The sequence below is a fragment of the Cryptosporidium andersoni genome (assembly GCF_001865355.1).
Source record: "Cryptosporidium andersoni isolate 30847 chromosome Unknown contig_5, whole genome shotgun sequence".
Taxonomy (NCBI): Eukaryota; Apicomplexa; class Conoidasida; order Eucoccidiorida; family Cryptosporidiidae; genus Cryptosporidium; species Cryptosporidium andersoni.
The window spans coordinates 1-27,475 of record NW_027122875.1 but is presented as its reverse complement, the minus strand read 5'-3'; the positions used below and the strand labels follow the sequence as shown (position 1 = coordinate 27,475).

General features: G+C 27.2%; 10 protein-coding genes across 10 annotated transcripts; 4 read left to right on the top strand and 6 right to left on the bottom strand.

Annotated features, from left to right (window-relative positions):
* Positions 1–323: 323 nt before the first annotated feature.
* On the top strand, positions 324–4,460 carry cand_003720 (structural maintenance of chromosomes protein; the record flags this gene model as incomplete). Its single annotated transcript, XM_067210616.1, has 1 exon — positions 324–4,460. One exon carries the CDS (start codon positions 324–326, stop codon positions 4,458–4,460), a length of 4,137 nt encoding a protein of 1,378 aa, XP_067067433.1.
* Positions 4,461–4,580: 120 nt separating this feature from the next.
* cand_003710 (uncharacterized protein) lies at positions 4,581–6,157 on the bottom strand (the record flags this gene model as incomplete). Its single annotated transcript, XM_067210615.1, has 6 exons — positions 4,581–4,613; positions 4,677–4,943; positions 5,005–5,577; positions 5,633–5,725; positions 5,785–5,991; positions 6,074–6,157. 6 exons carry the CDS (start codon positions 6,155–6,157, stop codon positions 4,581–4,583), a joined length of 1,257 nt encoding a protein of 418 aa, XP_067067432.1.
* A 620-nt stretch (positions 6,158–6,777) lies between these two features.
* On the top strand, positions 6,778–9,942 carry cand_003700 (uncharacterized protein; the record flags this gene model as incomplete). Its single annotated transcript, XM_067210614.1, has 1 exon — positions 6,778–9,942. The coding sequence occupies one exon, from the start codon at positions 6,778–6,780 to the stop codon at positions 9,940–9,942; it is 3,165 nt and encodes a 1,054-aa protein (XP_067067431.1).
* A 725-nt stretch (positions 9,943–10,667) lies between these two features.
* cand_003690 (uncharacterized protein) lies at positions 10,668–13,730 on the bottom strand (the record flags this gene model as incomplete). The annotated part of the gene is made up of 1 exon (XM_067210613.1): positions 10,668–13,730. One exon carries the CDS (start codon positions 13,728–13,730, stop codon positions 10,668–10,670), a length of 3,063 nt encoding a protein of 1,020 aa, XP_067067430.1.
* An 802-nt stretch (positions 13,731–14,532) lies between these two features.
* cand_003680 (uncharacterized protein) lies at positions 14,533–16,173 on the top strand (the record flags this gene model as incomplete). The annotated part of the gene is made up of 1 exon (XM_067210612.1): positions 14,533–16,173. The coding sequence occupies one exon, from the start codon at positions 14,533–14,535 to the stop codon at positions 16,171–16,173; it is 1,641 nt and encodes a 546-aa protein (XP_067067429.1).
* Positions 16,174–16,275: 102 nt separating this feature from the next.
* On the bottom strand, positions 16,276–17,739 carry cand_003670 (uncharacterized protein; the record flags this gene model as incomplete). The annotated part of the gene is made up of 1 exon (XM_067210611.1): positions 16,276–17,739. The coding sequence occupies one exon, from the start codon at positions 17,737–17,739 to the stop codon at positions 16,276–16,278; it is 1,464 nt and encodes a 487-aa protein (XP_067067428.1).
* Positions 17,740–18,049: 310 nt separating this feature from the next.
* Positions 18,050–18,682, bottom strand: cand_003660 (bromodomain-containing protein; the record flags this gene model as incomplete). Its single annotated transcript, XM_067210610.1, has 1 exon — positions 18,050–18,682. One exon carries the CDS (start codon positions 18,680–18,682, stop codon positions 18,050–18,052), a length of 633 nt encoding a protein of 210 aa, XP_067067427.1.
* A 139-nt stretch (positions 18,683–18,821) lies between these two features.
* On the bottom strand, positions 18,822–20,477 carry cand_003650 (uncharacterized protein; the record flags this gene model as incomplete). Its single annotated transcript, XM_067210609.1, has 1 exon — positions 18,822–20,477. The coding sequence occupies one exon, from the start codon at positions 20,475–20,477 to the stop codon at positions 18,822–18,824; it is 1,656 nt and encodes a 551-aa protein (XP_067067426.1).
* A 311-nt stretch (positions 20,478–20,788) lies between these two features.
* On the top strand, positions 20,789–24,751 carry cand_003640 (E1-E2 ATPase family protein; the record flags this gene model as incomplete). Its single annotated transcript, XM_067210608.1, has 1 exon — positions 20,789–24,751. The coding sequence occupies one exon, from the start codon at positions 20,789–20,791 to the stop codon at positions 24,749–24,751; it is 3,963 nt and encodes a 1,320-aa protein (XP_067067425.1).
* A 208-nt stretch (positions 24,752–24,959) lies between these two features.
* On the bottom strand, positions 24,960–26,243 carry cand_003630 (UDP-galactose transporter family protein; the record flags this gene model as incomplete). The annotated part of the gene is made up of 1 exon (XM_067210607.1): positions 24,960–26,243. One exon carries the CDS (start codon positions 26,241–26,243, stop codon positions 24,960–24,962), a length of 1,284 nt encoding a protein of 427 aa, XP_067067424.1.
* Between the last annotated feature and the right edge of the window lie 1,232 nt (positions 26,244–27,475).

Below are 27,475 nucleotides of genomic sequence, written 5' to 3'. Positions count from 1 at the left end.
TTTCTAAGTATAAATATATTAGAAATTAAGTCGTGCTAGACATTATCATAAAGTAGTCTTATTTAGATTCCTGTAAACAAATAATCAATTAAGTCAGTAATATGTAGGTGTCATTCCATCTTATAGCTGTTTAAGCTTTTACTATTTTGCAATATTTATTGTCAAAACTTTGCATTTTATTAGGGAACTATTATTACAAATGTGGGGTCATAGGGGGTAGTGCATGCAAAGTTTTAACTGTGGGCTTCCGGCACTTCTCTTTGTTAAAAATATTGCAACATAAAGGGATTAATAAAACAGCCAATATCTGATAATAATACAAAATGAGTAATGAAGATCCTTACAATTCTAGTTGTGATCTAGAGAAGGCTGATGTGATAAATAGAAAGTGTCAGAGAACTAGTTATTATATTAAAATGATGGAACTAGAAAATTTTAAAAGTTATAAAGGGAAGCACAAAGTTGGACCATTTTCTAAAAGGTTTACGTGTATTGTAGGGCCTAATGGATCAGGAAAATCAAATTTGATGGATGCATTATCATTCGTTCTAGGTGTATCATCTAGTCAAATTCGTGGTACAAATATAAAAGATTTTATATTTCGCCAAGAAGGGCAAAATGACGATAACGCATTATCTACTAATGATGAATTAAATTACGCTAGTTCATCAGTGTCTTTGATATTTGGACATTTTGATGATGAAGATCAGAGTATTCAATTTTGTAGAAAGATATTGCCTTCAGGAGCTACAAGATTTATAATAAATGAGAAGATCACTTCTCAAGAGTCATATTTAAAAAAACTAGAAGAGTTAAATATATTAGTTAAGGCACGCAATTTCCTGGTATTCCAAGGTGATGTAGAGGATATTGCACAACGTGCACCAAAAGAGTTAACAAAATTATTTGAACAAATATCAGGTAGTGACACCTTGATTAAAGAATACGAAAATTTATCAAATGAACAGTGTGTTACTCATATATTGTTGCATAATGGCTTTCAACGCCGAAGGTTACTAGAGGCTGAAAGACGTGAGCTACAGAAACAAGTTGAGGAGGTTGAGGAATATGAGAACTTAGAGAGTATAAAAAAGAAGAAAACTATAGAGTTTACATTATTTAAGTTATTTCGTAATGAATATATTGGAGGCGAAATATTCAGTGAAAAACAGAATATAGATAAATTAATAGAGGATCTAAATATAGATTTAGATAAATCAAAATCAGATATAAAGGAATTAGAAAGTAAAATGGCAAGTTATATTTTGGATAATAAAAATAACCAAAAAGTACTTGATAAGTTTGAGAAAGAAGTAGTTAGCAATAAGTCAATTATTTTAGAGAATGAAAATGCGATTTCATATTTTAAAAATGACTTGACTGCACTAAACAAACAATCTAAACTTATCTTAGCAACTAAAAAGAAAAATGATAAATTAGTAGCTGATTACGCCGAAAGTATAAGGAAATTAACTTCTGAGATGAATGAATTTGACGAGGTTTCAAGTGGTTCTATATATAATTACATACCTAAGGAAGATTATGAAGAATATTCTAACTGTAAAAAATTGGCTGATTTGGCCTCTGTTTCACTGAAAGAAGAACTATTACATCTTGAAACAGAATATAAGAATTTGGTGGGGATCATTGATATTTCAGAGAAAGAAATAGATGAAATTGAAAAGCAGATTAAGGTAAATAGTGGAACACTCGAAACTTTGGATACAAAAATATCAGAGTTAGAATCACGCCTTCAAGCAATTACAAAAGCTCTAAATGAAAATCAATCTAACAAGGAGCTTCTAGAATTGGATAGCTGTAACTTATTAGATAGGATAACTAAATTAAACAATAGGAAGGATAGATGTGAAGAGCTATTAAAACACTTTGACTCAAAGAAGATTGAGCTAGAAAAAGATTCAAATTTACGGAAACTTGTGGATAACCTCAAAAACGTCATAGGTTATAGTATATCAGATAAAACCTCAGCAGGTAATTTTAATAGTATTATATTTGGGAGGCTTGGTGATATGTGTCATCCTAGCAATAAAAAGTATGCTACAGCGTTGAATGTAGCACTTGGCAAGTATTTCGATTATGTTGTTGTAGATAGCTGGGAAACTGCTGAAAAGTGCATTTTTTGGCTGAAACAACATAGGAAAGCACCAGTAAATTTTTTGCCTTTGAATTCAATTAAAAAGTCTAATTTTAACAACTCTTTAAGATGCTTGTGCTCTGGGAGTCAACATCGTTCAGTCGCATTGGATAATGTACATATATCAGATGAAAGAATTGAACCAGCTTTGTCTTTCGTATTGCAAGATACTATTTTTACTGAGGATATAACTGATGCAAGAACAATATTTTATAAAGAAGCACCTAAGATTGGAGTTTCTTTGAGGGTTGTGACAGTAAATGGTGAAAATATTATGAAAAATGGAAATATAAGTTTGGATACAAAATCAAGAAGTCGAAAATTCACTGTAGATTTAATGGAATATAAAAAAGTTCATTCTGATCTAGATAGTATACAAGTGGAAATGAATCACTTAGAATCAGTAGAAATGTCTGGCCAACAAAAATTGATCAAGCTTAAAGATAATGAGAAGAGAATGAGACTTGATATGATAGCAATTCAGACGAAGTATAATATATGGCAGCAAAATTATGTAGATAAAGTGAAGTTAACTGAAAGTTTGGAAGAACAGCTTAAGGAAAAGGTGAACAACTTAGATGAACTAAAGGAATCTTGTAATAAACTAGCTGAAAATACTAATAAACTTAGACAATTAATAGTTCAGTCAGATAAAAAGTACTTTGAAGATATTTCTAAAAAGTTAAATATTAAGGATATTTGTTCACTTGAAGAAACTTTACGCAGTACCAGAGAAGAAAGATTGAGGAAGTCTGCAAAATTACGGAAGAAATTGACAGTATTAACTGGAGAATATAATAATTTTTTGCAAAGAGATAAGAAATTGTGTGATACTATTTTAGATAGCGAAGATAAGATTAAAAAATACGAAGAATCTATACAGGGTGCAAGTGAAAAAATTAAGGGTGCTCAAAAAAATATTGATAATCTTCTTAGAAATATTGATGAAATAAATGGATCATTAAAATTGTTGGAGATACAAAATAAACAAAGTGAAGAAATATTACAGAGTATAAAAGATAAAATTCGAGATATACAACAGCAAATACGTCATCTAAATAAGGAGAAAAGTTTAAAACAAGAACAATTAGACACTTTGAATGAGGAACTTATATCTATATTAAAGGCTGTAGTCTTAGAAAATATAAGGATTCCTTTAAAATCTGGGACTTTTGAAGATATTAAGAAATATTGGTATGAAATTAACGCTACATCTTTTGATGAAGAAAAAGAGTCATGTAACGCATGTACTGAAGGAAATAAGACAAAGTTATCAGATATAGAGCCCCCAATTATATTAGTTGATTATGATGAACTTACTGAGCTCAAGCAATCTCTTGCAAAATCCAAGGAAAATATTCAAAATGAACTTAATATATACAAACTTGAAATTGAAGATATCTCAAATAAAATGAGGCGTATTACTCCAAATCTAAAATCTAGAGAGAGACTAAGCGAATTAGATGCTCAAATAACTGCCCTTATTGAAGATCAAAAAGAGATTAAAAAGAAATCTATAAGGATTGACAAGGAATACAAAAGTATTCGTAGGAAACGCTCAGACATATTTTTCAAATGCTTTCAAGCTGTAAAAAGTTCAGTTGACAAGTTTTATGAGCATTTAACAAGAGAAAATGATAATATTGGAGGTAAAGCTTTTCTTGATTTGGATGATGAGAACCTAGAAGAACCTTTTTCTTGTGGGATAATTTTTCATGTAATGCCTCCATCAAAGCGATTCCGTGATATACAACATCTGAGTGGTGGTGAAAAGTCTATGGCTGCTTTAGCTTTACTATTCGCTCTACAAAGCTACTTCCCATCACCATTTTTTATGCTTGATGAGGTAGATGCAGCATTAGACCCACACAATGTACAGTCTGTTGCAAATTTTTTGAAATCTGCACCTTTTCAATCGATAGTCATATCTTTAAAAGATAGGCTATTTTCAAAAGCAGATTCTTTAATTGGGGTTTATAAGAATAAAGAATCTCAAACAAGTGCAATAATTACTTTAAATCTCAATAATTATTCTAAGATAATCGAACATAATAAAGTAGAGGGGAATTCTTTAAAATTTTCTAATCAATATGAGGATTCAAAAAAACTACCTACAAAATTAAGAAAACCATCTATTAAGGATATAAATTCATCATTGAGAAGAAATAACTTAAATAATGTCTTGCTTGAAAGTTTTAGATCTGAATCTATTGATAGCTATAAAAATATTGCATATAATATAGGTGGTTCATACATAAATTCAAATGGAGAAAATGATAATCCAAATATTTGCATTCTAACCTAGGATAAAGTAAGGTGGAATTAAAGATTTATATTAAAGATATATTGAGCCTTAATCAAAAGATATACAAACAAAATTTAATTTATTAATGTGACTTGAAATTCGAGTTTTGGATAAAAGAAGTTATTTTGACATTTTGTAAACAAAATATGACATCTAAGAGAAATAAAGTCATTTCATTAATTGCTTAATTTACTTATAATTTTAGTTATAACTTACAAGCTTCCCTATATTAGAAGGAATTCCAAGTAATAAGCCAATAATTGAGCTACGTAGATTCCAATAATAAATACAATCAGCTATCACATCGCCTTCCCATGGTAATGTAGCATTAAGTCTTGAAGTTTGGATATAATTCTTTGAAAGTAATTTTAAAGGACTTAGCATTCTTAGTCTCCGAGCGGCAGCTTTTTTACAGCATAGAGAAATTATATTGTCAGGCAATGATTCAAATGTTTTCTTAATCCACACTGGATTGTTATTGCACTAAAAAGAGTAATATAAAAGCAATATAAGAATACAAATATTTCTACCCTTAAGAACATACCATTATTGATGGATTAGTATTATTATAAATTCTATGAAATTCAAACCATTCTTTAGATTCCTTTATCTTTGTATTCATTCCACCTAAGCCATCTTTTATAACCTCATTTTCTAATGCAGAAGCTATATTTCTAGCCAGATCTCTTAACTTATCAATATTGCTTAAATTAGGAGAATTCAAATTTAAATTTCCACTACTAATTTTAGATAGCTCAACAATTAGGGGAAAATAAACAGAAAATAAATATGGAAGAGATCCCTCTAACTCTTTAGTAACAGCCTTCTTGTAAGCATGATTGGTTAAGCATCTTATATCACCATAATATGATATTGATATGATCTTCTCTAAAATATTCTTTAGAGGTATCTCATATGTATCATTAGGTATTTCATCTAAAAAATAATTTTTATCTAAATATTTCAATGAATTATCCGAAAATAGTGACTTTATTCCCTCTGATGATATTGAGTAATCATATTTTAATAAAGAAAGGATTGATAGTTTGAGTGCTTGCATTCTGTTTAAATTTATTATATTTAGTAATTGTAGAGGTATATTATTTAATGGGCAAATCTACAAAATTAAATATTTTAAATATTATTCTATAGTACAAAATATTTTAACTTACTACTTTATGAAATCTACCAGGTAAAAAAGAAGATGGCCAATGTATAAGATTCTTCTCAAATTGATCATAACTAACTACACCATATTTAATTAGCTAAAAAAAAAATTCAAACTTATTTATATTTTAAATCTCTTCTCATTAAATAAGCATACCTTATTCTCGCTATTTATTAGAGAATTATAAAAAATTGGACAACTGTATATTAATCTTTGAAGCCTAGCAATTTTATTTGTACTCAATTTACTGAGTATTGTATAATGTTCAGGCCATTTTCTAAATGACTCATGATGCCACTCTATGGCTGGATTATCTCCACCATTTATAATTACTAAAAAATCATGCATTCTATATTTTAAGGCCTTTCAAATTACAGTAATTTAATAACATAATTACAAGGGTATATAATTGTTAAGATATAATTATATTGAGAAATAAACTTACCTTAGGACAACGAAGTGTTGAGCCATATTTGAATATAGAAATCGTATTTTTTATATCATTCAGATCGTTTGGTTTAAAGGCCATTGCAATCAAATAACAAAATAGTTTGTAATGCTGTGTAAGTACTGAAGTTTACAGTAGTGTTCCCTTAATATTTACAAGAATAACAAGATAGTGTATATAAAGCCAGCAACTTGTTTGTCATAAGAGAATAATACTTATTAATTATTTCAGGCTAATATGAAGAGGGTAACATGTCAATTAGTGTGGTAATAGCTTGTGAACTTTCCTAGTTACATCCCGTAAAAAGTATAATTAGCGGGTAAATGTGATCAACAAATGGCGCTCTTGTTGGAACTTGTTTGGTGTAGCAGTGATACGAAAGCAACCCTTTAATTTTTACTAAATATTCTCCAGAAAGCACATTTCCTTTGTGCATCAAGTCTGATATAATGGAGAATAGTTTATATCAGTGGTTTTGATTTATTTATATGATTTATAACTGGGGTATTATCACTACCTTGAAGCTTAGGAAGACTACTTTTTTATTTTTTTTTACTTTCTTTTAAACCACAAATCTTGCTGTTTTACTATAATCTTAATTGGATATAAGTTAGTATTTGGATATATATTAATATCTTACTAAGTATTTTCGCTAGTCAAAGTTTCCTTATTTAATACTACACAATATAGACTTACAGAAAATGGTTAGCTCTAAAGAAAAGGGTAGCAATAATTCAAAGGATTCATGCTCTAATATTGAATATAAAGGAAATAATGAGCAGAGATTAGATAAGGTCAATACAGGGAGATTAGTTACTTTTAAAAAAGAATCAAGTGATCTTTATAATGAGGTCGATAATATTAATAAATCTAATGAAACTACAAGGAGACGTACTAATAAAAGTAGTCCTAATCACTATATATTTGGGAAAAATAATTTTAGTGATTGTAATCATACTATGAATAGAGAAAGATCTTTGAATTTTGTACGCTTCCAGAATAATACGAAGGGAAATGATATCACAACTAACTATCCCGATCATCAGTATTTAGACTTAAATTCATCGAGTGAATTTCCAGGCAATTTTAGTATGTTATCTTTAGATAACAACTCACAGCAGTACTACATACCTAGAAGTGATATTTTAACGACAGTAAGTAGTTGGTCACCACTTTACAGTAATTTATCTTCATATATACCTCCACCTCCAATAGATGGAAAAATAACGAATAGTATGTATAATAGCCTTCCGAATATAGATATTCCAGATAATGATATAAATCAAATTGGGGATATGCAAAATAAATATAGTTTTGTAGAGCTGTCAAAATTACTTCCTACTTCATTTGAATTATCTACAGCAAATGCAATTCAAATGCTTATTCCAAATCATTATTTCTATTCTAGGATTTCTAAAGCGACCTCTGATTTGTGTGATTGGTTGGAGAGGATGAATATTCCCTTGACAGTATATCCTTATGGCTCAACTACTACTGGTTTTGCGGATCAATATTCAGATTTGGATATAGCTCTAATGCCAAGTGGACGGCTTAAAGGACAATGTGAAAAGACTGAATCGCATCAGAATAGTGATAAATTGGAAGATAATGAACTAAAATATAACTTATGTCCAATAAAAGATATAGATAACCTTTCTCCTGGAGCACTTTTACAGGAGCTTTTTTCCTTAATACAAAAGAATACAGCATCATCTACAATATCAAATTGCAATTCGTCTGCAGATTTCGATTCTAAGTCTTGTGAAAATATAACACATAGGACTTTGAGAAAAATTGTTCAGAATAGTAATGAACATCCATTTATATGTCTTCAAGATATTACTAGTGCTCATGTACCAATTATACGTATGTTACATACATCAACAAATGTAGTTATTGACCTTTCAATAACTTTATCTGAATCTCAGATGAAACAACAGAAATCATCGAATATTCATAAAGAGAATAATCAATTGACTACTGAAAATGATATAAAAAGTTTTAAAACAGGGTTGAATCACACAATACCTACGTCAATTTCTCTCCTTCAAAGTAGACTTGGAATGCTGAGCTGGTATTCAAGTCTAGATCCTAGAATTATCCATGTTGTTGTACTCACAAAAGTATGGACTAGATTCAGAGGTTTGAGGAATACTCTTAATGGTTTCCCTGGTGGTTATGCATGGACATTATGTGTAATTTATTTTTTTCAAAGAATGGGAATACTACCTGTAATTGATGCAGATGCATTTTATAAAACTACAACAAGTTCTCCATTATCATCTCCTTCAGTTGGTCCAATAGTTAGTTCAGTGATCACTGATATAAATAGTAAATTAAGATATAAATTAATTGATGAGAAGAAAATGGATAATTATATAGTAACAAGGAATTTTCCGGCATTAGTAATTCCAAATAATGAATTTCTTCACGAAAAAACTGTATGTGACAGTAATTATTCTCAAACTACAGAAATACTTAGAAATAATCAGTCAACTATAAATGAGGGTCGTCTACTTTATTTAGATGTTGTAAAGGGATCAAGAGGGAATAATGGTATTAATGATATAACATTAGACATGGAACCAATAGAAAGTATACCTAATGAACCATATACAGGAATTAACAAAACCATATATGAAAATTTGAAGAATAATACTATTGAAGGTGAACTTACTCCAGTTGGCTATATCTCTTCAGGTATTAAACGCCCATATAATTGTAAGAAGTGTGAACATGAAGTTGATATAGTGGTTGAATCGGGTAGATCCTCAATTGGGAGTACTATTTGTACTTGTTCCTTTTCTCCTGGTTACCCTTTTTCAGATAACATGAACTCTTCACAATGTTGTGAAAGTACAGATAGCTTTTCGGGCTTGATACTTGATGGTAGATATTGCAACTTTTGCATGAATAACACATCTTCTGATGATATTAAATCAGGGAAATATTCCACTAAAAAGACATTATCTAGTAATACTACATCTCATCACTTGGAGCACTCTCATCCTAACTTTTATAGCTATGGTTATCCACAAATTAATAATTATCTACATAACTCTACAATAATTGGTGATAAAAAGACACAACATTGTATGATACTTCCACCTTGCCTTTCAGATCCAGTGTTATTTCCAGATGCAATGTTATATAGGCATGCACCTAGCTATGTATTATTTATCCGATTTATTCAATTTCTCGAAACAAACTTATGGAATACAGTGATAGATATTAGTTCTCCAGATATTATCCTTTCGGAAAATCAAGGTGCATGTTGTGATATCAGGAACCCTCTACCTGGTACACCTGCTTGCCGTCCAATATATGATGAGATTAATCAAAAGCATATAAGGGATGAGATACAGCGTGCTATTCAGATTATTGCTTCTCCAATGGGTAATTTTGCGATGCTATGTGGTCAGGTGAACTATGATTCTATGGGTTTAAATAGAAGTAATTCTACTAATCTTAATGGGAATGTTCAAGTGAATAATAAATTTAAGTTCCAATTTAATAATTTAAATACTTCTTCAAAACTAAACAGTAAACAATGGTATAAAGGACATTTTTATAATCCAAATAAAGTTAGTTACTTTTCAAATAAACATCTACCTAACTGGAATGATAAGCAATTAATAACAGTAACTCCATTACAATTTCCTTTTCATATACCTCCACCACCACCTCCCAAATCACCTTCAAGAGTATTTAATAATAAGAAATACCAGAATTTTACTAGTGCAGAGAGGAAACTTAATTCATCAAGGCAAAATAAAAATGCACTAATTACAGGTTGTAACAACTCATTGAATATAAATGGAGATTCTATAAATAGCACAATAGTTAAAAGTGATTATCTCGATTAATCATTTAAATATCTGAGAGAAATTTACTATTAACAGGCTATACTTGGACTCATAAAATAGCAATATTTGGATATATCCACAAGATACTAGTTACAGTGGTAGTTTATCTAAATATTTAAGAGTATTAATTAAAAGCGAAATCTATATCTTTTTGCTTTATTTAATCAATGCAAATAATGAATACATTTACTTTGTTACATTTTAAATAGAAATTTGTAGACTTTACATGTCTAGAAATTGTCATTGAATAGATTGAAGGACTGAGAATTGTAATAAACTCAATTAAAAAGTTTTTCATTGTGAAGATTGCAGTTTTATCTACAAGACTTCTACAAGTGCTATAGAAGTAATTTATCTTTAGGCAATAGGACTTTAAACAAACTATTATGAAATTTATCCTTTTCAATAGAGATCCTAATATTAAATAGCTAGAAGGTATATCATTTTAATATTTTCGAAAATAAAAGATCATTGATATATAAAATCTTGAACATAAATCTGACAAGAACTTGAATAGTTAAGTCCTGATTAATAATGATCTGAAAATGCGACATTAACTTAATAATTTGTTTGAAAGTTGTTTACTTTGTCATAATTAATGTATAATATATTGACAATTATTTGTCTATGAATGCAATACTATAAAAATTTAATTTGAGCATCTAAGATATTAACTGAGGGTTCAATTTAAAGGGAATCTAAATAGAATACAAATAAATTTTATTCTAATTTGTGTTGTAACTAATCTCGTTAATTACTTTTTTTAATAAGTTCAACTTAGTAGTTATAGTGTCTACACTGTAATTGTTTGAGCATATTTCTATAGCATCCTCTATTCCATTATGGATCATTTCGTAACAATTGGGATGATAGGAAGTAAGTATCTCTAGTAAAAGCAAAGTGTTATAAATAACATCTCCTATATTATTTGGTTGATTATTAACTACTTTGTTTTGAGCGTTTAAACTCTTTTGGAATGAAGAATTTCCTATAGAATTATTGGGAATCCAATATGAATAATAGTAGAGATAAACTTGTTCTGAGTAATCTAATTGCTTTGGTCTCTTAATATGGGTTGACAAAATATTGATCAATGAAGTTATGCAATGCCTACCTACTCTGAATTGTGCAGCCCAATTAGAGATGCAAAGCTGTTTTAGACAAAACAATAATTTACAGATAATTTCCGGATTAGACTGAATATTTATCTCTAATTCATGAAATAAAAATAACATGTAGTCCATTATACACCACTTTGTTATAAATAATTTGCGAACATCATCTTCATTTAACAATTGACCAATTAACCCTAATAAAACTGAAAGTAAGTTCAACTGTTCATTTTTTGGAGAAAAATCTTGGGTTTCTTCTCCAGTTATAGAACTACTCAATATATTTGTTAGTAAATTTTGACTATTTATATACATTGCTTCTTCATGAAAAATATCTGCAATTATTGTTAGAATGCCATCAGAAATAAAGGTTCGTCTATGTGAAGGAATTTTTGTGAGGTTTATTGCTAATGATAAGCATAATATAGTCAATTGATCGTCATCTCTTACTGATAGTCTCTGAATTATAGCATAAGATATCCCACATGTCATCATTTTCTCTTTTATATTGTCATTAGAAAAACACAAATTCAGTAAACATGCAGCTGCATATCTCGCTGCTATGTTATCATTTACCTTCACATCCCCTATTAATATTTCTACAATTAAGGGAATAGCGCAAATATAGTAGTCATGCTTACTGGGAGATTTTGTTGCATGTAATATTTGCTGTAAAATTACTATTCGTAACTGTGATTTTGAACCAAATGAAGATTCCATAGGTAGTACTAATAAATTTGCCAAAAATTCAACATAAAGGATTTCATTACCTGCTGGAACTAATCTTGCACAATATCCACTACTCACAAACCTTGCCATAACAGAAGGAATAAAGTAGTAATTTCTTACAAATGAAGGATCCTCCAACAGCTTTACTAAAGAAATCTGTTTATAAGGTTCATCTATATTCTTAGATCTTACATGAAGGAGATAATCTAAGACTTGCCTTAATTTAATATCAATTTTTGGTTCTGCCAGTCCAACAGCAGCTACCAAATCTTCAAGTACAAACCGAGTTCCTAATAATCCGCCATCAATGCAAAATGATAAATAACGTGCGAATCTCACTTCAAATAAGTGCAACTTTCTTCTTTCACTTTCATCTTTAGAAAATACATCAATACCTGGTAAATTAACTAGTGTTTCATTAATAAATTTTAAAGGATCCTCAAAAGTTTCAAGTAATCCTTTAGATTCATCTATATCATATGAATTTAAATCATATTTTGAAGAACCACTTCTATCTAAGTGGTTAATATCGTCTAATAGTTCCATATCAACTAAAGTATTTGCATTTTTAAGCATTAATAATATGGATTTTAAAAAGTGCTTAGCACTCTCACGAAATATTGGATAAAGTTTCATATGTGAACCTATCCATAAATAAGAAGATTCATCATATAGTAATGTGTCAAGTTGTGATTGAACAATCTCTAAATACCATGTGTGATGTTGAGAAATAGGAGAAAAAGTATCTGCAGATTGCCGACATTCTCGAAGTAAATCTCTATCGGTAATATTATACTTTTTCATATCATTATAGTAACAACTATATATTACTGCTATATCTTGATATGAATCTAAAGTAGGGGGAATATAAGATCGTCTTAAAAGTATACATGCAATAGCTTTCTTAGATGTCTTCAGGTATATCTCCCAACCAATCCAAGTTGAAATATCATCCGAAAGATTCATTTTCTTTGAGTAATAATTATTTTTATATACTATATAACGTCTGTCTATTGATGAGCTCAAAAGAAATCTAATATATTCAAGGGCAACATTTTGTAAGCTCCCAACTGTTGAAGTTGCATTAGGTAAAGATTTGTTAGCTGCTTTATTATTTCTCAAATTAGTTATCCCAGGCTTTTTGTTATGAAGGGATAAGGATGGATAAATATAAATCGTAATTTCAACTCCATTAAATGATACATATGATCCAGTATGTGAATAATAAATTTGTGTAGCTTTATTCTCAAATCCTTTCCTAGCAAAAAAAAAATATCCTTCATACTCATATCTCCTATATCCATTAAATTCTTTAATTTCAGGATATTGGGGTATTGAACTAACAATTGATTTGTTTTTAGATACTAATTTTTCTAATTCTGTTCTAGTTTCTTCATCAATTTTCCCTACAACACGTTTAGAACGTCTACGTGAATTATTTATACCCCCTCTATTTGAATCCCATAATAACATAAATCTTTCCTTAACTTTTAGTTTAATATATTTTTTTTTCTTTTTATTTACTCTTCTATCACTATCTAAAGCTCCCAGATCTATTTCATAGCGTGGTAGATTAAAATATTTCCCAGTTCTAAATATATAGTCAGTGGTCCAGGCTACCTCCAAAAAATTGCACAAAATATATCTATTTAAACATGCAAAACTAATTTTATTATCTATCCAATTATTATTCTTATTATCAAAAAAAATAATAAGCTGAGTATTTTTATTTATATCCTCATATATTCCCTCGATATCCGCATAAAGAATAGAACCTCTAGTTATCACTTTTCGTAAATCCCGTTTAACAAATATTAAAGAGTGTAAGCCTACACATACATATAATTTCTTCATACGGTTAACATATATAACCTCAGATAATTCAAAATAACGAATCTCTTCACCACATATTATGCTAATTGCATGGCAAGTTAAAGAATTTGACATCTTTTTTTAAAAATCATGCAAATATATTTGTTCATACCCTTATAGAACCATAACTTTATTGCTAAATTGATGTTTACTAAATAATACAATCTGCAGTATTCTTCATCTTCTTCTAACTAGTATACATTTAACAACGCTAGGTAGTTAATACTGACGGCGGTAATATAGTGCTTAAAGTGGCCAGAAATCTTATAGCTTTCAGTATCTTATTACATGCAAACTGTATATAGAGGCTTAATAGTTTAAAAATGGTCATATATTAAAATTTCTTTTTATTAAGAACGAAGCAATTATATTCAGTATATCATTAAGGTATATTTTTTGTAGAATATCTCTTTTTTTTCCTTAATAATCTCTAATATAATACCTAAAGTTGGGGAAATATTTGTTATAAATTACTAATGAGCTTTATATTAACATAGTAGTAAAAAAGATATTAAAGGAAACTCATTAACATTATATACAAAAAAAAATGAGTAAATATTTAGCTAGTTAGCCAAAATTAAGTATTATTAAATTATGTCTGTATATTATTAATTATGATTAATAATTAATTAATTTTATGGAATTCACTATATCAAAAGAAAAGACTCCAAATTATCATTAAAGCTAAATAATCTGTCTTAATATTATTGGAATAAATTTCCTGATTTCTTTTTTATTAGACAATATATAGTAGACTTAGGATTAAAATACACTGATGATGCAATAATTATTGGCGGCAAGTTATTTTTTTTTTGTAATACATTACCAAATGGTCAATCTAGAAATATTATCGATTCTTTAAAAAGAAACTAACCCTATGAATAAGACAAGAAGATTCATATTAAAAAGGAAAAACAAATGTAAGGTAAATTCTAATTCTAAACTGATCTCAAAAATTGCTCCTTTATTTAATGTTGAAAGCAGCTTACAATTAGACTTAAAATCTCAAGATGTTAATAACTGTATGAAGACACTAAGGATAGAATTAAACAATCATGCAACTTCTCGTGGTCTTTTGGTTCCTAGTTGGTGCAATAAAGATGATAGTATATACTTAAATGACAGGATTGTAACTAATTATAACAATTCTGTTAATGCCATTGAAATCAGACCTATTATACAGATAAATAATGGAGATATATTAAATATGTATTCTTATAGGAATAAATGTGAATTTACTATTGGTTTCTCTTTTCCTAAGGGTGAAAAAGAACCATCGAAAGTAGCTATAGGATTTGTTTCAAATATTGAAAACAGAGAATTAAATATCATTGGAATAAATAAAATTTCAAGGACTGAGAATTGTCCAAATAATACTTCAAAATATGAATATATACCTATTATATCTCCTTGTATGATATCAGTAGTAGATTGTTTATATGAAATTGTTATTAATGCATCAAATAATTTGGGATTAGAAGTTTATAGTAGACGAAATAGAAAGGGAATATGGAGGTTATTAATTATTCGTACCACTGAAATACCTAATAAGCGTATGATGGTAATTATTCAAACTTCATATTTATCAATTAGTGATTATAATGCAATTAGTAAATTATTGATTGAACAATTAGTATTTCGTGGACTTAAAGAACCTTTTTTATATTGTGACTATCAAATATCCTCATTATATTTACAACAGAGTGATTCAATTGTTGATACTTTTGAAGGAGGTAATCTGAAGTTAATTTGGGGTGATGAACAAATTACTTATTGTATTTCAAATACTACTTTAAATATTGGACCTCGGGCTTTTTTTCAGACTAATACCCAAGGTTGCCAAATTCTATATAGTGCAATTAAAGATTTAGTTATATCGACTTTTTTGGGTAATTCAAACAGAAATAAGTTAATAAAAGAGAGATACACAAATAAATTATATATTTTAGATATTTGTTGTGGTGTTGGGTCAATTGGACTCTATTTGTACAAATCATTAGAAACACTAAGGGCATTTTATTCAAGTATTAACCTAATTGGAGTTGATTGTGTTGAAGAATCTATTTCTGTTGCAAGAATGAATGCAAAGATAAATGGAGCTGAAAATACAGAATATATTGTAGGTAAAGCAGAAGACGTACTTCCTAACAAATTATCAAGTATAAGGAATGAAGATGCAGATTTTCTGGCAATAGTCGATCCTCCTAGATGTGGTTTACATAAAAATGTAACTAAAGCATTACGGATTTCTTCAAATATTTGTTCATTAATATATGTAAGCTGTAATACAAAATCTTTATTGAATAATTGCATTGCTCTTTGTTCAGCATATGATCCACAAAGTGAAGATTCAACAATCAAACCCTTCATTCCAAAACTAGTTATACCAATCGATATCTTCCCTTACACCAATCATGTGGAAACAGTAGTTTATTTAGAAAGAGACAAAGAATCAATTGGCTTAGACAGTGAAATAAAAGGTAAAATGACTACAATTAATCCTCTATTACAAAATTGATGGTTTTCATTTTTAAATAACTTAAAGATCTTAAAGAAGGCAAACGTTAATAACTGTGCCTATAGATACTAGTTTAAACTGACCTAAATATGAACTTCTATACTACTCACTTTTTTCGTCATTTTTCAAACCAAAGTCATCAGTGATTCCACCAGAATCAGTAATTTTCTTCTCAACTTCATGTAATTGTTTCAATATCTCTTCTTTTCTCTTTTCACGATTTGCATATTTCTCATCCATTTCCTTTTTTAGTAATGAATACTTCTCCTTTAGTTGATTAAGACAATTTGGTAAGTCATCTACAGTAAGTGGAATGTCCAAGTTCATTTCTTTAAAAGTAGCTATTGTGACTAAATCAACAACCAAAGATTTACTATTGTTAAAGTTAGAATGCACCTTCTTTTTATTTTTAAGTTTTGTTGGTGGAAGGAGATACTCTTCATCTCTCTGGTTCTTAGGTAATAGTATTGATTCATCTTTATCTCTCCCTTTAATAGTTGAATATGTAGGATGTACTTCAGCTTGACTTTTATCATCATCTACTGTATCATCAACTAATCTATGATTCTGCACCAATTGTTGTATATAACCTAAAGCTTGCTGAGCAAGAAGCATTTCTGGTGAGACAGGGGGATCATCCTCTCTTTCAAGAGCTAACTTTAATTCATCCCTCTTTTTAAAAAGCTCTCGCATTGCCTTTTCTTCTTTAATACGTTCAGAACGAATTGATCGTAATTTTTGTTGATATTCCTGGAATTTCTTCACCTCCTTATCATATTCTTCACGAATTGCACGAAGTTTATTATGTTGCTCCTCAGCTTTATTTTGCATCATGCTTCTTTCTTCATATAAGGAACGTAGTGGCTCTAGTGCCTTTTGCCTCTCTAAAGTTAAAGAACGTAGTTTCTCATATACATCCTTCTTCATCTTTCGGTACTTGTTGAGTTCCTCTATAACTGCACTTACTTTACTGCGCAATGGAAGGATTGAATTTTCCTCAAATGAAGAAGCACTTGCATCCATATATGCAAATTTTCCTACAACTGGGCGATGTTGTTTAAGTTGGGAGATCTGTGCCAACAGTTTTTTTTCCTCCTTCAAGCTAATAGTTGAAGTTACTAAAAGGTACTCAATATCTTTGATCTTAGCTTCTATTTCCTCTTCAGATTTATATCCTACAGTTTTCTTCAAATTGCTTAATTGATTCTTCATTTCCTTACCTTCTTTGGATTTTTCCTCAATTTTCATCATTAAACTTTTCCTTTCCTCTTCAAGGTTATCTATTTGCTTTTGGTACTCATCAAGCTTTAATTGTAAATCACCTTTCTTCCTATCAAAAGTTTCTCTACCGACACTTCGCTCATTTATTAGTTGAGTTAAGTTGCGAATCTTTAAGTTCCAATCGTTTAATACAGATCTAATAGATTCAACTGTTACTTTATATGTCTTCTCATCAGGAGCTGGTACTGCTGGTATACTCTTCTCAGCAGCAGATACAGGAGTAATATACTTTGTATTATTACTTCTTCTCTCTCTACTTGTAGAATTCGTTAGTATCACAACCATATCTATCTAAAGTAAAAATTTTAAATAAACGAGAATTTTAGACAAGGAAAAAACCTATACTCGCAAATTACCAATCCCATCCACACCCCTCAAATACCAACATACTATTCAATAAAATTTCAGAACGTCATGTTGGTGTCTTCATTAAACCTTATGAGTTAAGTAATTTCAAGCGGTTACAGTGTAGGCTGTATTATGAGTGCTTTTGTACATAGAGGATCTTGCAATATTCCCCATGCGTGTTTATAAAATCAAAAACTAGAGAATTATCTAAGATATTCAAATTATAAAATAAGTTATAATAGAAAATTCAGTGTTCTAGTTGTAGCTTTAAAAGTCGTTTAGTTAGTGCGGAGACAGATGTCAAATGCTTTCCATCAATGAACTCTAGGTCCAAAACAACACGATTTTCACTATATTGATAAATAATTTGAGGACATTCTGTATATATAAAACGGATTGCGAGTGCTAATAAATCTGGTGATAGTTTCGAAATCCTTTGGCATAATAATGCTCGTTTTAGCATCAAATGGTAGTCATCAGTATAATTATCTACAGGAAGATCAGAATTTTCTGATCTCTTCTTCAAATTTCTTTTGGGTAGATAAGGAAAAAAAATTTCACGTAAATTCTCTGCAGTATTTTCCATATGTATACTTTGTTGATAAACTTTAGATGATTCGTGATTATATAATTGACAATTTGACCATATAAGATCAATATCACTCCAAAATTGTTCAGCATTTTCATATAAATGTGATTTTACCTTTTTTCCTATTGTCTTGAGATCCATAGGATTATGAACTATATTGGGATAATCATCTAAACCAAGACGTTTCCAATTTACTGGTTCAAGAAATGCCTCAGAATATTCACATTCACGTAGTTGAGATAAAACCTCAACAAACCCCTCATACATAGTATTTATGTCTTTGTTTCTCATTATTAAAATGTATCTCCAAATTACAATATTTCCTCTTTAACCTATTAATATCCCATATAATGAGCGGCTAATACTATATTAAATTTAGCATTCCTTAAAGCAATTCTTGTTTATTCTCATATCTGTCAGTAATAAATCATTATACATCCTCATAAACAATATCTGTTGAATTATGGATTTTACTTGATACATTCTGCGAATTAGATTGCTGAATTAGTCTAAATAACTGAATTTGGTGTGGTGTCAATGGCTTAAATACAGATATATGTAATAATGTATGTGGAATTAACTGTGAAAACCATTGCCCATATGTAGTTATCTGAGGGATTGAGTCACAATTCGAACTTACTAAACAAGAATTCTTATTTGAATGGGGGGCTTTATCAATAATACCACTATTAAATCTCCTTGAACCTGAAGAATAAATTGATGCTGTAGTTGATACAGAACTACATGAAATTCTTCTTTTTTGAGAAATAAATTGATGTCCCATCTTATTATCTTGAATTTCCCCAATATTATATTCATTTGATATGAATTTGTTATTTCTTTTATTTAATCCATTATTATGCTCTCTGTAATAATCACAATCAGTCTCCAATAAACCACTATTACTTGATATGTTTGATAAATTAACTGCCCAAGCTAAAAATGTGAAGGGAATTTCTTGAACCATTGGATTCAATATATTTTTATTTAATGTCGATGATATGTTATTTGTATTTGCATATAAAGGTACGCCCTTAATTTGTGACAAATCATGTACATTTGTAGGCATAAGAAATGCTGCTGATTGAATTACTACATGATTTTTATCATCAACATATATCCTGCAAATTTTCTTATATAAATCACTCTGTAGTAATGAACTCATTTTTGATACCTTAAATAAAGCAGGACTTAAATTATGCTGGAATCTTGCTATCATTCGTTTTTTAAGTTGTGATAATAAAACACCATTTGGATTAGCATTTAAAAGTTCATTCAATTGTTTCTTTAATAATACTAATTCGTGAGAATCACAATTTTTTAACATGTAAGAATTAGAATCAATTGTAGATTTATTGAAAAATCCAGAAGTGCATACACTTGATACATCCCAACAAGCTGCAGCAGGTTGTAATATATTATTTTCATATCGGAGAATTCCTTTCCAAATTGCAAGTTGTACAATATGACATATACTTCCCAATGAATATCCATCAAGAAATGGTAAAGCTTTTTCATATAATTCAACTGCAAAACCATATCTACCACCTTTAAATTGATATGTTTTTAAAGTATTACCTTGACTTCTAGGATTATGCTCAATCATTCTTAATAGATTACAAGTATATTGTATAAATGAATACCATAATTCATTAGGATAAATATCTTGAGGTTCTTTAGGGTCAACCCACGTCTTATTATTATGTAATCTTATACAATTTATATTTGATAATTTTACTGGTGGATGAACAAGTTCAATTACAATTTCATTGTTACATGATACTGAATTTAATTTACTATCATTTAATATAAAAACAGATGGATAACATGTACAAATATTAAAACAATCTGTAATTGTTAAATTTCTTATTGAATAAGTGTCATTATTTGAAGGAGTCCCAATTTGTAATTGATCATTCACTCTTCGAGCAACATCAGATATATATGGGCACATTTCTTCTTGATACATTTTTGCTACAACGGTATATATTTTGTCTGCATCTAATTTTTCAGTTTTAACTGAAGAAATCAATACTTGAGTATTATTTTCTAGATTATAATTTCTACAATATAATTGTTGACTCATTTTATTATTTTCTACTTATTAGAAATTTCCAACTTTACATTTATAATCTAATAATATTAGTTCTATAATCTTTAGTAATTTTTTTAAAATCACTATTTAATACCACTAATCTAAGCATGCACAAATTTTTAGTCGATTATTGACAATTTTGCGAGGGAAGGTATCAAATATGAAGTGTTCAAATTTTAACCGCCTAATATTAAATTAAATAAAAAATTCAAGATTTTACCGCTTATGTGGGTTTTGAATTGGAAGTCAGACAGTAACCTTTTACAAATATCCAAATGAAAAAAAGAAACTTAGCTTAACTAATGACATTTAATATAAACTACATAAATATTAAGAGTTTATTATTGTTATATGTTTTAATACATTTTATTACCTTAATTTGGGTATTTTATAAGAATAAAGTAAAGAAAAGTACTCTATGCAATTATACTAAATATATAAAGATATTTGGTTGGAAAAAAAGTATATTTGGAGATTTATTAAGAATAATTACTTTATTTTTTCTTATATTACTTCCTATATTTATACATCTGTGTATTGTATTAAATGTATTTTATTTAGGAATATTTAATCAAGAAACTCATGAGGAACTATGGCCAGAAAATGCAAAAAATTATGCATTAAGTTTAGCAAATATAATTTATCTATTATTATTTTGGCAGATATTGATATTTTTAAATGAAGGTTTTAATTTGATATTTTTAGTTCCTAGTGAATTATCAAATTGTGATTATGTATCTATAAATATAGATAATCCTAAAGAAATCAAATGTACAAAAGTATGTATGAATTTACTTTTAGGAAAATGTAATAATAATACTCACTTAGCAAGAATAGAAGTATGTAAAATAGAATATTGTGGTAAATTATTTAATAGATATTTTATATTTAATAATGAGAGATTTTGGTGGTTAAAAGATCAATTTATATGGTCTAGAAATATTCTAAATATATTAAATCCTAACATAAAATTACTAAATAATTTTGAAGATAAGGAATCTGAAATGAATATAATTATAGATAATAATAGAGATTCAATAAGTAAACTTGTTGGAATAAATCGATTAGAAGTTGAAGATATTTCTTTTTTAAAATATATTCTTGATGAAATAACTTCAGTTATGAATATATTCAGATTTATTACCTTAATAGATTGTTTATTTTATTCATTTATTATTTGGCCACTTTGTTGGTGTTTCATTACTATATTATCAATATATTTGACTATATCACGTAGGTATAATCATAATAAATATATGAAACAATTAGTTAGTATGCATGATAAAGACTATATATCTATTATATCAGATTTATCTAATATAAATAGGAGAGAAGTGAATATACCAGTAACAACATTAGTTCCTGGAGATATTATTATACTAAATAAATTGTTGAGAATTCCTGCTGATATAGTTCTTTTAACTGAAAATATAACTGTAGATGAATCATTAATTTCAGGTGAAAGTACACCACAACATAAAGTTAAATTTAATGGAAATATTAATAATTTATTTACTCCTCAAGAATATAGAAGAACAGATAATTATATACTTTTTGAAGGGACTAATATTATTGATTTATGTTCTTCGTTTGATAATTTAGGATTAGTAGTAAGAACTGGAGCAACTACTTTAAGAGGATCAATTTTATATAATAAAATTGTATGTAGTAAATTTGGAGATATTAATATTTGTAATAATGAAATATTACAAAATTGTAATCCTACATGGATATTTAGTGTTGGATTATTATGGACTTTTTGTTTTATATTTGGTTATTTCATATCTTGTATTGATGTAATATTTCTTAATTTTGATATTGGGGCTCTATTTTTTGTAGTTGCTACAATATTATATATTCTACCTTTTTGGTCTCCTTTATTTATAACATCTACAGTTGAAAGATCAATTAATAGATTAAAGGATCATAATATTTATTGTACTAATTCAAATGATTTAATACAACATAAATTTATTGATACTATTTTTTTTGATAAAACTGGTACTCTTACTTTAAATAAATACTATATTCGAAATTTTTTTATTTATAATGGTAATAATAGTAATAATGATAATTTGAACTTATTATTTTATCTTATTCTTGCTACATGTAATAATTTAATATATCCAAATATTAAAAATAAGAAATATTCAGAAAATCAAGGTTCAAAATTAGAAGAATGTTTACAGAAATTTTCAGGATACTCATTATTACGTGTACAATTTAAGAAAAGTGAAAGATTATTTGCAATACCAAAAGAAAACTTTAACTTGTTTTATACAAAATCAAAAATGTTTGAATATTCACTAGAACAAGATCATATTAATTGTATTAAATACTTCCAAAATTATTTAGAATATTTATGTTCTATATGCAATGCTGTTGAAGTACTTGTCAGGTTTCCTTTTGACCAAAAAAATCGTTCTCAAAGTGTAATAATTCGAAGGTATATAAAAATGAACTCCTTAAAAAGTGCAAAAAGTTATTCATATACTAAAAAAACAATTTATTTAATAAAAGGTGCAATTGAACAGATAATTAATTTAAGTTTGTATAATAAAAAGGATAAATTACAAAAATGGATTTCCGAAAAATCTAATAATCAAATGGCTGGATCATATATAATTGGAATGGGATATAAAGATATTCCAAATAATATAGATTATCTAAATATAAATATGTTTAAAGATGTAAAATTATTAGGAATTATTGAATTATTTACTCCAATAAGACAAGAAGCACAATCTATTATTACATTACTTCAAGAAGTAAATATAAAGTGTTGTATTGTTACTGGAGATAGTCTTACTTCAGCAATACATGTTGCAAATTCAGTTCATATATTACATTATAATCATTTAATAAATAATTGTTCTATACTTATATGTGATGTAGATTCTAATCGTAAAATAATTTGGAAATTAAGAACTTATTATAATAATATTATAGGTAATGAATTAGATGAAAAAATACTGGAAGAATATGATACTTTTTATGTAAATGATCCATTTTTTAATTCTGTACCAAAAGATTTAACTTCTTTTAAAAATATTGCATTAATGTCATCTGTACTTTTAAATATTTATGAATCTTATTTAGATGATCAGATTTCATATTTTTATGAAGATTTATCTAAAAGTTTTATAATGAAATATATATTGATGAATGCAACTATTTTTGCTCGTTTTACCCCAGATCTTAAAGAAATAATTGTATCATATAATCAAAATTTTGGTAAGACAATTTTATCAATTGGTGATGGATTTAATGATTGTGCTGCTTTAAGAAAATCCTCTTTTGGAATTTTTTTAACTTCTTATAAAAATAATATTGATTCAATTGCTCCATTTATATGTTTAAATACATATAATGAACTTGAATCTATTCCAAGATTAATTATTGAATCTAAAATTGTAACTACAGTATCTATAATAATGTATTTACATATGACTTTATTAGGTACTTTAATTATTTCATGTAAATCTACTTTATTATGGATTTCTCAGGGAATGATTCCTGGATTAGCATGGTTATTTATTGATATATTTTGTGCACTTATTCCACTTTTACTTATATCTTTATCTACTCCAAAAATATATGAAACAAATAAAGAAAATCTATTAAGTGAAAAATTATATGATAAAAATACAAACATAATTAATTTAAAATCGAAATATCCTTTGATTGGTTCTTTAAATAAAAAAAAAGGAAATCTAATATTTTATTTTGGCTTAATATCTTCTTTTATTATAAATTATTGTGGTTTCATTATAGTTATGTATAGATTAATCCATTTCATTCTTCCAAAATATAATATTCCTCCAGCTTATGAATTTAATATAAATATTCCACCACATTTATGGTATATTAGACAAGATAATATTGAATCTTCTTCTGCTTGGTGTTATCTTGTATTCCAATTAATAAATCAATCATGGATTATTACTCAAAGAGGTTCATTTATAGTAAAAATAAAAATTAATAAATTTCTAATTTCTTGGGTAATAATAATAAATATATTTATTCTTTTTTGTATCTGGACACCACCATGTCAAATTAGCTGTATATTACGTATAAATTGTGATGATATAACATCTAGAAGTATTAATCTCTTCAATATTATAGACCTTTCTTCACCTTTTTATGGTATTAAAAAAGATAATATTTTTCCAATTGAATGGAAATCAGAATTATCACTATGGTGTATATTATTTTCCCTAATTAATTTCTTTTCTATATTTATTATTAACAAAATCTTTATATAAAAAAAAAAAGTAATGAATATTAGGAAATTAGAAAATTTTTAATTTATAAAAGAAAAAAAGAGTATCAAATTTCTTATTTATTAAAACATTTATTTATCAATAATCTCTAAATGATAAATTTAAATAATATAAATTTAAAGAAATCAAATACCTAAATTGTATAATTTTATTATTTATTCATATTTTAATAATAATATAAATAATAAATTTATATACACTGCCTTTTATTCCAAACAGATAGGGATTTATAATTAAGTTTTTGTTTAACATATACACCAATAGAACTTGGAATAAAACAATCTAAAGTATATATATTAACAGCAGATATTACTATTAATGCTCCTAAAAAGAATTGTGCTGTAGGAGTACTATCTTCAATAATCCAAGAAATTATTGATATCAAAACTATAGTTATGGCATTACAAAAACATTTCACAATTCCATCAGCATATTTTAATACTCCCAAAATAATAAATCCACCATATGCATTCAATAAAATAACAATTATAGTTAGAAAATTAAAACCCTGAAAAACACCATCTTTTAATATTGCATCCTTATGACTAAACCATGCTAATGGAATACCACCAATTATACCTATTAAAGCTAAAATTACATTCCTACCCCAAATTGATGTTTTAAAATGACTTATTTCCTCATTACTACCAATTAAACTATAATTTACAGTTTTATTTCCACCTTTAATTACTTTTTCAAGTATTACAGCACCAAGTCCAGATGTTATTGAACATATTATTGCAGAAATAAGTCCTATGAATATTTCAAATGAACTGGAAATCTCTAAGTTATCTTTATTAGATGATTTTGGAACTAATACAACTCCAATTACTAACATAGAACAAGCAAACCATCTAACAGAACTAAGTTTTCTTTTTAAAATAATTACACTAAATAAAGCTGTTGTTATTATTTTTAATTGATATATAACTTGATATATTGATACAGGTAATCTTTTAAGTGCAACATATAATAAATTATTTTGAAAAAGAAATAAAGTACCAGGAATACAAACAAGAATATTACCCCAATAATCACTTGTTAATTCATCATATAAAGCTTGTCTATAATTTGATAATTTACATTCTGATGTAGTAATAAATATCAATATAAGTGAGGTTATAAGTTTCATAAATTCACCAACTACAACTGAAACAGGAGATAAATAAAATTTACCATCCTTTGAAGGATATATTAAAGAAAGTCTCATACATAATACAGCAAATACACTTTGTAATATCATTAAAATTAAAGTTACATATCTCATCTTAATATTTAATTTACCATAAAAAATGGATATATAAGGTAATTCAATACCATCATCATGTAATGTTAAAATTCCATCAACTTTTTGAGTCTTGTAAGAGTATCCAATTGATTCTGTACAATTTTCAATATCACCACAAATCCCTTTCTTAGAATATATACACTTATATTCTTTAATATTATCCTCAATCTTATCTTGTATAGTCATCAGAATAGTATACAGAAAAAAAAAAGGTAAATTAAAAGAAGGAACCAAGAAAGAGGAAAGAAACTTAACTAAGTATAATAGTTACCGTCTCTTGAAATCCCGCTTTAGAGATAAAATAGTAATCTAAGACCTTAGTAATTCTAAAATTAAAGATAAATTATCACATTAAAAAAAGTAATAACTTCTTTAAATATTATATATATATATATATAGAATTTAAGGAAGTAAAATAAATATAAATTTAATCTAGATTTCTTTCACGCTCAACTTTTTTTTTTTTCACGCTTTATAATATTTTGTAGATTCTTGAATATTTGTTACAATTAAATTAATTCTAATAATAATAAGAAGAATTTCTACATTTAAAATAACATTATATAGTAATATTAAGTCTGATATCTTTTCTCTTAAATATTAATCACATTTAAGAAATATTTTTGACATCATTTCATAATTTGGTTATAATAATAAAAATTGAAATATCTTTTAATATTAGATAGTATTAGGTTTGAAAAATATATAAATAATAATATTGATATGCCCTACTAATAATCAATTTTTAATAACCAATCTATTAATAAATAAATATTTTATTATTTGAAATATAAAATATTCTTAATAATTTTATTTGTACCTTATTGATTTGATTTTGTTCAAAATTATCTTATTCTGTAATAAATATTATTAATAAATATTATGAAAAGTATATTCCAAATTTTCCATTATCATATTTAGGATGTTGTTGAACGATAGCATAAATAAAGTGACACTATAAAAGTAATAGATATAAGAATAACAATAATATATATAAAATATTTATTTCCGTATAATTGAATATTACTGTTATTAACAATATATCCTACTTGAGATTCACTTCTAGTATCACTAAATTCATTAAATGAAATAGATTCATCTATTTTATTATTATTACTATCTGTTGCTGTATTATTATATTCTTCAGAATTAGAAATTGTTCTTAATTTTTGTCTATATTTATTATATGAAGATTGATTATTTAAATTAGTTTCATTCTTATCTGAAAAATTAATTATCTCACTAATTACATCTTTATCATATTTTACATTCTCTTTTAAATTTAAATCTTCAACTTCTGTTTTGAATCCATTATAATTTTTATTATTGGTTTTATTAGGTCCCCTTAAATTTGTATCAATATCTGTATATATTTCATCCAAATTTAAATTATCAAATTCAATTGTATTATTTGTATT